At 40.3% G+C, this 11929-nt stretch overlaps 1 protein-coding gene across 1 annotated transcript; it reads left to right on the top strand.

The window, feature by feature from the left end:
• The first annotated feature begins 1373 nt into the window (after positions 1–1373).
• LOC131684378 (uncharacterized) lies at positions 1374–2923 on the top strand. The gene is made up of 2 exons (XM_058967217.1): positions 1374–2353; positions 2406–2923. Exons 1-2 carry the CDS (start codon positions 1529–1531, stop codon positions 2871–2873), a joined length of 1293 nt encoding a protein of 430 aa, XP_058823200.1. The 5' UTR covers positions 1374–1528; the 3' UTR covers positions 2874–2923.
• The last annotated feature ends 9006 nt before the right edge of the window (positions 2924–11929 follow it).

Here is an 11929-nt window from a genome sequence, read left to right as displayed (position 1 = left end):
CTTTAAATTTTTAAAATCGATTTTTTTCAGTGTAGGAGTCAATGAAGATTTTTTTCAATATTTTTATTAGAAAATTTGACAAATTTTGTGAAAACCACTCCTACAATATTTTTTGTAGGATTTGCATTTTTAGACAATAACCATTTGAAAAAAATTGGTAAAAAAAGTTTGGCCCTTTTTAAAAAACAGTCTAGATCATTTTTGGAAAAAGAAAAAAAGGCAAAGTGGCTTTTTGTGACAAAGTCTTCATGTACAGAAAGTTTCATTAAAATCTGAGAGGGTGCTGCCAACATTTGTTCGACTTGGCGCGAAATTCGTCTACACTGATATCATCTGAAATTGAAATGTAACCGTGATCGTGTCTCATACACAGCCCATTAAGCTTTTGTCCTCGCTATTCTTTTCTAAGTTTCACCATATCTACTCTCGCTGAATAAGAATAGTAGGTATATCTACAGATAGTACAGAATAATCGAAAAGTGAGTCAAATTCCTCTGGAATGGCTCAGAACAACTTTCCTAAAGGATCTATTGTACATGATCAGACATTATTTTGAGTTCACCAGTCAGCCTAACCACAGATAACAGACGTTTAGGCTCGATTTGAATCATGTGTAAATACCCGCTGCTGAAATTCCGAATAAATCAGACATCTGAAACATGTTTGGCAAACGTTTGCAGATGGCGCAGTGATCACTACAATGCAGTTAGAGTGCAGCTGTCAAACACGTGTAGCAAACAGTTGCGCAGATGGCAATAGTGAAACACGGATTTTCAACGTATATCAATTTGAAAGTTTACACAGGTTTTTTAAGAAATTTTGTTCTAGCCTAAACGTCTGTTATCTGTGGCCTAACGTAACGTGCATATGCAAAGAGAACAGACTACCATGTTCGAACTATAAAGTTTAATACTATTCGACAATTGAACGAATATCCATTGAAACATTAATCTTTGTGTGATCAGGTGTCGATTCAATCAAACTCGTAACACATGTTGAGATGATATCACAATTACTTTTGAATAGACCGTTAAATTTTATACAACTTAACGCTCGAGATGGACGTCTGTTCTCTATGGCATAAACTAGCTTCACTCTCATCTTTATCTGTGTGGTGTGTAAGTCCAAATGGGAATCAACCAGATTTCGTGTTGTTAAAAGGTACTCAACTAGCCATTTTGGTAGTACAGATAAGCAAAATTTTGAGTACAAAAAATAAAGTCTGAAATAAAAAAAGAAACAGGTTTTATTTTTTTGCACTCGCATGCGATGCCTAATCTTTAAGAGCATCGATACGAATGGTCTATTATATGATTATTCGAGATTCTCCTAACCCATTGCCAGGTGGTGTTCAATCTGATGCTTGGATGAATTCGGACATCTGGTACCCTTATCTAATCAAATACCGGTTTATCATGCCTGAGAAAAAAAACGAGTGCACGCTTGATTGCAATTATAAAAATGCAAAACACTACTGGGTGCCTGGCTGTTGTTACTGTCGTGTACGTTAAAGCAGAACCACTGAAACATGACTGACGAATCTGTGTTTGCGAAGTTACCTGATTACATTCAGAGTGGTTTGAATACGGTAGCTTCGGAACAAGGTTTCACGGAAGGATTAGTACGGTTCGAGTTCGAGGATGGTTCCAAGAAGGGAGATGGATTCATGGGTGATTTGTTCAAGGTGATCATTCGGGAGCAGAACCGAGACGACGTGGTAGTCGTGTGTAAAACTCTTCCGCAGAGTGAGGCCCGAAAGATGTACACGATTCGGTTATTCCATCGCGAAGTAGAAGCTTACAATGAGGTTTTGCCGATGATGCGTAAATTTCAAATAGAAATGGGAATTTCTGAGGGTGACCCCAAAGGATTCTGGAGCTTTCCCAAAAGCTACTACGCATATTGCGATGTTCAGAAGCTTGAGGGTGTTATCATTATGGAGGATCTGCGGGAGAAACAGTTTCGAATGTGGAAGAAGTCGGAGCCAGTGGATTACGAGCACACTCGAATGTTGGTGGAACAGTTAGGAAAACTTCATGCTATTTCTTTCGCGTTAAAAGATCAGAAACCGGAATTGTTTGAACGATTCAAACAGTTTAAAGATCCACTAGGACTTCTGATCCAGTATGAACCGAGACAAGCTATGGCAAAAATGATGAACGGTAGCTGTGAGCGTGCGATATCAACTCTCGACGAGAACGACGAGCTAAGTAGAACGAAAATGCAACCAATTCGGGGAGTTGTTACCGAATTATACAGAAATGATACAGATGGAAGTCAGGCTGAACCATATGCAGTTTTGGGACACGGAGACTGTTGGGTTAACAATACAATGTTCCGTTATCAAGATGAAGTAAGTATTTTAGCAGTGATCAACAACCATGATTTAATAAATTTTGTTTCAGAATGTGAAACCAACGGATATTTGTATGCTGGACTGGCAATTATGCCGTTACGTTTCACCGGCCTTGGATTTTGTCTACTTCATCTTCATCTGCACGGATGAGGTGTTACGGGCAAACCACTATGACCAACTGTTGCAGGACTACTACAAATCACTCAGTGATTGTTTGCTTCTATTGGGTGGAGATCCAGAGCGGCAGTTTCCGCAATCGGCGTTCGAGGATCAGTTGAAACGATTTGGGCGCTTCGCCTTGCTGATTAGTTTCCTTGTGCTGCCAGTAATTTGCACACCGAGTGAAGAACTGCCCGATATAGACCAACACATGGAGAAGGCACAAAAAGCACATCAAAGCGGTGATGATTCTACAGTTGAAGAAATTGAGTTTAGCAGTACGGCGAATGCGGATGCAATTTATAGAAAAAGGGCACGTGGTATGATTAGGGACCTTGTGAAATTTGGATACTTGTAAGGACGGGAAACATACCATTTTTCGAATAAATTTTAATCAACTTTGTTTAATATGATGTAATATAATATATTTAACGCGAACTATGAAGAATAGGCAGTTATATTGTACATTGCAGTGGCGGATCCAGAGGGAGCGTCCTAAGGGTCCGGACCCCTCCCGAAATTTTCAACTTGTTGAGAAATTTTAAATTAGTTTGAATTTTATACTAGTTTCAACCTCAAAATCATTTCAAACCAAATTTGACCACCAATACTGATTTTCATTAAATGAGGTGTTACGTATTGTACAATGTTAATTCTAAAATCGAAATTTCGAATCCTTCTCGAAATGTTTTTTCTGGAGTCGCCCCTTGTACGATAATTATGTACGATAATATCGAACATAATCATTATCGTTTTTCCATACTCGACTATATAAACAACGGGTTGTTAAGAACAGTCACCATACCAAAATATGCTTTTTCCATATACATTTTGACAACATACCATTCAAGAACCATACAGCTTATGGTGGCATGTAGATTTTAGATCTAGTGATGCATAAAATAGTAGGTGGATAAAAAAAATCTTTTCCCTTCCACATTTCAATTCTATCGATTGATGAAATTATATTTCGTTACACGCCATCTTCCGAAGAGAGCTTCGTTGACACTGAGTGGACTGACGCTTTATCCAATTGAGTTATCGTCGTACTATTGTAAGACGAGATGTTTTGATCATGCTAATCTACAGGTTTTTTGAGTAGGGTAAACTGACACAAATTGGCATTGTAGTATACAGATCGTCAATATAGGATACACGGCAGATACAACGCAAATTCGTTAGTTGGGTCACGACTGCGCCCCAACTAGCGAATAGTATCCGTTAATTGGAGCAACTGACAGCTGACAAAAATTACCCAAGGGAAACGCTGATTTTTTGTTTTGTTTCATAAAAAAAACAAACAGAAATATTTTACAATTCACAAAAGTTGGCTGTTTCCTTCCAGTTTAAAGTTGTTCTTTTGTGACCAAGTATGTCATTAGTGTTCTTTTTGCCATCAATTATTTTTTGATAAATTCCTTCACATAAAACAGGAAATGGATACACCGTTGGGAAAAAGCCGATAAAGCACAAACATACTACGTTGCCACTAGCTAAAAAAGATTGGATAATATGATTGAATACATCAGAGATGACCTTCAAAAGTTACTAACCTAACGTCTCTGCGACACAAACTAATTGATGCTGAATGGAAGAAGCGAAATATTTAACACATTTATTTCACTAAAATCATTCCGAAATATGAAATCAAAAAATAAAATTCCATTGAATTTAAAGTATGATTATTCCTGGATCGCCACAGAAATCAACCAATGAACCCCTTGAAATCAATGACATTCAAACGTCAATCAGTTTTTGACTTTCAGTTTTGACATAAGAGTGTCTTTTAGTTGGGGCATGCCCCAACTAGCGAACACCCAACTAACGAACAGCCGAACTAGCGAACACCCAACTAACGAATTGGCGCTGTATTGGAAATTTCCGAAGCTTTCTGGAATGGTATTTAATTATATGGGCTAGTATGACCTCACTGCTCGCATAGATAATCATGGAATCACAAGAGGTAACTATGTACATCGAGTGGAGATAGCGGCCCGGAGTTGAGACCCAATAAAATGGGGCGAAAGAAAGCAGGCGCAGCGAATCTGTTCGCCAGAGGTGGTTTGGTCAGGTCACCACCACCAGCAGTAGCTGAAGTCATTCATCAAGAATAAATCACACCCCACAGACGCCAAAAGTAGTGACAGCGAAGTGCTGGGTGGAGGAGCTCCACCAACAATGTCCATAAGGACATTAAGGAGATGGTTCTTAGAACTCGAAAGGCACTATTGTCTGCCGTGAAGGAGTATGGCACGGCAACGCGTAGGGCTGATGTAGCTGAGCCAGCATAGGCGTCTTCTGAGGCTACCTTCTCAGCAGCTCATCCTTGCAGGAGACTATTACCAAATCAATGGGTGAAAAGGCAGAACTTAAAGTCTTAAACCCGGAGATGGCGATTGTGTGCAAGGACCTTGATGAAAACACGACGGAAGACGAGCTGAGAGGTGCACTGAAGCAGCAGTGTAACCAGAGCGAGATTCACATGACGATCCGGTTAAAGAAAAGATACGGAGGAACTCAGGCAACGATGATTCATTTACCGGTAACCGCTGCAAACAAGGCAAGTTACGGTTGGCTGGTCCAGATGCCAATTGAGAGCCGCCCCACGAGTGAATATACAAGTGGAGAAATACTTCAAGTGTTTGGGTTTTGGATATATGACAGGCAGGCTTGCAAAGGCCCGGATAGATCCGGAATGTGCTGGAAATGCGGGGAGACGGCCCATCTTGCGCGATACTGCACGCAGAGGCCGTGCTTGCGGAAACTACCATCAGACAGGTGGCTTTAAATGTCCTGCCTACAAGAGGGCGACTGCAGACCAACGGTAATGGAGATAATCCTGATAAATCTGAATCACTGTGACACCGCACAGCAACTGTTGTGGCAGTCTCCTGTGCGATGTCGCTTAGATTGCAAAGCCGTATCAAGTCCCCCTGAATAGCGGTAAATGAGTGCCGATTAGATCGGGAACGGCTGTAATACAAGTTATGGGCAGATTCCCGAATCAAGAAGTGGTAGAACGCTCATACGAGGGCTTCGTGATTGGTAAAATCAACGGCGTCTTCGTATGCAACTGTTACGCTCCTCCAAGCAGGACAGTGGAGCAGTTCAGGCAAATGCTGGAGCAGTTTACCGAGCATTTGATCGGTCGAAAGCCGGTATTCATTGGTGGTGACTTCAACGCGTGGGCTGTGGAGTGGGGTAGTAGAGAAACCAACACAAAATGGTGTATCCCTGCAGAGTTTCGGGAAGCTAGGGCCGCTTTAAAACGGGAGATCGGGTTTAGCAAGTGCACAATATTGCTACATTGCCGAGAAGTAGTCGCCAATCCCTGGGACGACGCGTAACGAGTCGTGATGGGGAAAATGAAAGGCTCAATGATGCCAGCCGAAATGTGCCCCAGTAAGCTGAAGATAATCACTGAGGGTCTTTTCCCGAAGCACGATCCAACTATCTGGTCACCAACACCGTACGGCGCAGAAGAAAGAGCAAACACGGACGCTCGGAAAGTGACTAACGCTGAGCTCGCAGAAGCATCGAGTGCCTGAAATCAAAGAAAGTCCCCGGTTTGGATGGAATACCAAATGTGGTGCTGAAAGCTGCGATCTTGGTATATCCGAACATGTGGATGGTGCTGCAGAAATGTTTAAATGAAGGCAATTTCCCCGAAATGTGAAAGGTATAGAATCTGGAGTTACTGCCAAAGCCACCGAGCGATCCGGCCTCGTATAGGCCCAAATGTCTGTTGGATACACTCGGAAAATTTCTGGAAAGAATCATTCTTAACAGGCTGACGAAATGCTCGGAGGGTGAGTGCGGTCTGTCCAAGATTGCAGTTGCTTCAATAACCACGTCAACTACACCTGCGGAATGTCGGCGAAGGCAACGAATGCAATAGCGAAAATCATGCCAAACGTCGGCGGACCGAGAAGCAGCACAAAACATCTGCTATCTCTATTGTTTCGTCATCGATAATGCGATATGAGGTTCCTGTCTGGGATATTGCACTGAAAACCAAGCGGAAACGTGAAAAGATCAACAGGACATTCCGGCTAATAGCCGTACGAGTTGCGAGTGCGTACTGAACCATATAATCGGATGCAGCATGCGTTATTGCCGGGACCTCATCTGCATCACCCTGGCGGAGAATATCGAGTGCTACAATCGGAGAAACACCAGAAACGTGAAAAAGATTGTGAGAATCGATTCGATGACGAAGTGGCAGCAGAAATAGGACAGTACAGAAAAAGGAACGTGGACCTACCGCCTCATCCCAAACCTGTCGACGTGACTCAATAGAAGCACGGAGAGATGCACTTCCACTTCACACAGCTCTTGTCGGGTCACAGCTACTTCAGGAAATATCTTTATCGGTTCGGGCACGCAACGTCACCGTTGTGCCCAGAGTGTGGAAACGTTGAGGAGACATCGTAGCATGTCGTTTACAAAATGACAAGCGACGTGAACACGTGGAACTCGAGAAACAGAGTGGCAGCGCTGATCTTGACTGCCTTGCAACGGAAATTGCGTGACGAACAGCGAGTTGCGGGGAAGTAATCACTGCCGGAAAACTCCCAACTAGAGTAGGCTAGATTCACCGCCGGGGATTAGTCGAGTAAACCGCAATGAAGCACCTGGTATGGGTCACCGGGCGCCAGCAAACCGGACGCCACGCTCCACCTGGAATCGCCGGACCGACCACGGTACCCCACCGGTTAACCCGAGAAGAATATAGCGAAAATCAAGAAGAATCGAATCGGGAGAACTTCTTTCGTCGGGGAAATCTCCGTCGGCGTCAGTTACATTCACCGCCGGGGACTAGACTGAGTAGACCGCGACAGGACACCACCAAACGGAATCGCCGAACTGACCTCGATGCCTGGTTGGCTGGCTCGGCCTCGAAAGAACCTCTCTCGCTGGGGAATTCTCCGTCGGAGTAGGCTAGGTCCATCGTCGGGGAATAGACCGAGTAGTCCGCGAACAAGTCGGGAGCTTATCGAGTAAGTGGTGCTCAATGGTACGACAAGTGAGTTGCAGTGCTGAATAGCCCAAGGGACCGTGGTGCTGAATGGCACAAGGGCTCGGTAAATTAGGCGTAGAAGAAGAGCTACTAGAAGACTCGACCCACAGCTAGCTTTCCGACTGTCATGTAGAAACTGCCACATACACCTACATACACACACAGACATACTATCGAGGCGTAGTGTAACCTGCATCCGTTATTTTGTTATAGGTCAATGTGGAAAGCTATGTTCAATAGAATTTTTTTTTTTTTGAGGTCGCTAGCCGTGCATTGAAGAATGCCTAAAACTCTGAACTAGGCCCCGTCGAGTCCAGTCCGTCATCTGTCCGTCTCGTCCTGTCGTGTCTGGGGCTTCCAGGTTACATGCATTCACCAGACGAGACTAGCTTATATCAGCTTAATTGTGCACTGGTTTCGTAGAATCGAGGCGATCATCGAAATGATAGATCCTACGAGTGAATGCACTTGGCCCAGTCACCTGTCGAGCATTTGTATATTTGCGTGTGTGAATGTTTACGTGTGTATGGGAAGTGTTGCGTGTTGAGATATGTGTGTTACCTGTAAATATTATGTTAATACAAATATGCATGATGTTAAAATAAGACATTTGTAATATGCTACTTGCAGTTTGTTGTTCGTTCCTACTTATCTGATTCAATTGAATATGAAAGTACATCTCAATTTTTCTAAAACCTGGCGACGTCTGATGGCAGCGAATAATCATTGTTGACAGCAATGTTGTCCTTTTATGTTAAATTAACTCGGAAAAGTTATCAGAGGAATATGACGCATGAGACCGAAAATAAATAAAATAAAATAAAGAGTAGAGTTAGTACTGTAATTGAATATTACTTGAACAACACATGTTACAAAAGAATTAATTGTCGTTAATGGTAAATATATATATATATATATATATATATATATATATATATATATATATATATATATATATATATATATATATATATATATATATATATATATATATATATATATATATATATATATATATATATATATATATATATATATATACATATATATATATATATATATATATATATATATATATATATATATATATATATATATATATATATATATATATATATATATATATATATATATATATATATATATATATATATATATATATATATATATATATATATATATATATATATATATATATATATATATATATATATATATATATATATATATATATATATATACATATATATCATTATCTGGCATTTAGACGATTCCAAGTAGTTTTATTGCATGGTACACTGCCCATAAAAGCATAAGAGTCCCATATGGATTTTCGACGAAAATGAGTTATCTGTTGGATTGTATTCTTTATCACCACTGAATCACAATGAACAAATAAGATTACCAGGTTTGTTATGAAAATACCGAAAAAATACCAAAACATGGTTGTTCCATCCATAAGGCTCAATGAGAATGTAAATCTTCAATAGTGTTTTTCTCGGCTTGCTGTTTTTCAATATGGGACTTTTATGCTTTTATGGGCAGTACTGTACCATGCAATAAAACTACTTGGAATCGTCTAAATGCCAGTAAATGATATATTTACCATTAACGACAATTGATTCCGTTAGAAGTTTCTCATGCTATGCTGGACGGGAATGGATGATTGACGTGCGTCGGTAAATTAATCGTACCTTCATTTATCCAATCCGAATGAATCGAATCTAATGCACGAATTGAACACCAGTAAAAAGTGACCAACGAATCCCAAGAAGGATCACCTACTATTCCATCATATAAGCCAGTTCTGCATCCATTCCCTGGTCCATATGTCACAAATACTCAGACGCCCACATACACAGTTAGACACACGGCTAGCACACAATTGCACACTAGTACTAAAAACTACAATTATTACAACACAACACAACTAATAGGGTTCTACTGTTATTTTTTTAATGCGCCTGTGCACGTTGACGAGGTCGACCGATAAATCGACACACAATGACTTCCACTGCGAGCCGTGCTCACAAATACTGCCGTTAATCTGTTGAACAATGTCTGCAAACACAGCCCATAGAAAGTCAATCCACGGCGACCCGCCAATCGGCCACGCCAGTGTGCACAGGCTCTTAGTTGACTGTTAGTTTGGGCTGGTGCAGTGTATGAAAAAACACAAAACATAAAAAAGGCCCATAAGCCCTCTCGGTCTCCTCGATGCACCACTGTCGAGGCGTAATGCAATAACCATCTTAAAGCAGTTGTCTGCTAGAACTTCTTTAAAACTGACTGAAATATGCTTGAAGATGGTTGCAATACCGTCAAACCCGTCAACCTAGGGGAGGGATGATTATGTTCAATAGAATATGAGACTTTAAATGAAGATATGCGACTTTATAAAATAGTATTAATTAATGATAATTGATGTACTAAGTTTGTTAAAACTGGTTCCTGTAATGTCGCTTGAAGATGCTTGCAATACAGTCAATCCAATCAGTCGAGGGGAGGGACGTATTCAAAGTTGTTTACATATGGGAACATAGCCACTTTATTTGATGGCATAGTTCGCGCGGATGATGCTTCTTCAAGATTACTAGGCAGATTTTTAGTATTTGAATAGATATGGTCCCAATACTTTGAATAGTTCACTTAAATTTTAAATTTATTACATTGTGCAATAGAATGATGTATACTTTAGATTTGGATTTGAATTGATGTCATCCCAATACTTTGGCTAATTCGCTTAAGTTTAAATACATTGTGTAAATAGAATAATATTTAATTTAGATTAATGTACCTAATTAAAAATTACTTTGTAATGAACCAAAAACCATAGGATACTGCATCGGTTTGGGTCTAGTTGAATTAACAGCAAAAATAATTCAATCTGCCAGTCGTCAGGGTTTCCCTTCGCTTCTATCGGCCATCTGAAGCACGCGCCGTGTTGCTACTAGATTCTAGGGATGACCAGAATCCTAGGTCTCAACACTACAAATCTCTAAGCATAAAAAAATTGTAGTTACCCACGGCTTTTTAGATTTTGAATTATTGTCGTCATTTCTCAGCCCACACCCTGGCAGACGTTCCTCCGCCCATCTAGATTCTGTCAAGATGAGGACTTACAAAGCCTAACTGTTCGTATGTGCTAGTCCGTATAGTTTCTTCCACAAGCAGGCGCCGGCTGTTAACCAGTCCCACAAGTTTCAGATACATTACATAGAGGATAGTCGGAGGCAGAAAATGAAGAGATAGTAGAGAGATTTTGGTTTGCTGAAACGAGACAAGAAAACCAAAATGATTGTGATTAGTATCGTAGTTATAATAAATAAGTAAACGATTTCTCATCTGTTGTTTGTTTCCTTGTTCGTAGTCCTCCTTCCTGTTCCTGATCTGTTTGGGCTATTGGCTTTCCGTTTCCTTGGCCGTCACGTTCTCTTGCACCGAGTTGCATATATTGTAGCAATAGAAACAAATGAAAAGACAAAAAAAATGAAAATAAATGCGAAATGTTCTCCTTCCAGACCCCGAACATAACCCTTACTTTCCCTTTGCTTATCATTTTGGTACCATCCGAGGAGCATATGGCCTTGTACCCACTGCTCTACCACCATCCTCGTGGTTTTCTCCATTTATCACTGGCGTCACATGTGATATTTTGGTACGGAAAATGATTTTCTGAGCAGACAATCAAATAAAAGAGGATTGCCAGGTAATTAGTGCACTTTCTGCACCAGGTATCATATCGCATTTGTAGAGACACATATTAAGTGTATCTACTATACGATATGATGGCCGGAAGGATAGATAAGCAACACAAGCTCCCCTACAAATCTCTAAGCATAAAAAATTGTAGTTACCCACGGCTTTTTAGATTTTGAATTATTGTTACAAAAATGGAAAAACTTATATTATTTGTTTGTATAATTCCTATCGCAATAATAACGATATTAATGAGATTTTGCCTGCTTTTAAATAAGACGTGTATTGGAATCTTTTTTTAATAGTAAATGAAATTTCGAAATACTTTTTGTTACCATACGAGGCATCGAACGTACATTTGTCATATAAATCCAATATATGCATTTGGGTTAGAGGCGCCAAGATTTCCCGAAGGTTCGTCATGCCTCTGAACGCAATGTGAGCAGACCAGTTCAATTTGGTATACAAAATAAGTACAATGTTTTCCGCATACAGTAACTCAGAGCCAAAGAACTGCAAACGACGAACCCCGGTTATTAATCTTTTCATCGTGAAATGAACCATTGAAGTTTTGTTTGGATACACCGAAAATTCTCGATAATTAGTATTTGGTAATCGGCAGCACACCCGTAGGTCGAAAATCCAAGGCCCTTATTACCTATTGGATTTCGAAGTTACAATTTCAACTCATCATC

Source organism: Topomyia yanbarensis, chromosome 2 (genome assembly GCF_030247195.1).
Source record: "Topomyia yanbarensis strain Yona2022 chromosome 2, ASM3024719v1, whole genome shotgun sequence".
Taxonomy (NCBI): Eukaryota; Metazoa; Arthropoda; class Insecta; order Diptera; family Culicidae; genus Topomyia; species Topomyia yanbarensis.
The sequence above is the reverse complement of the archived record's forward strand: the minus strand, read 5'-3'. Positions and strand labels throughout refer to the sequence as shown.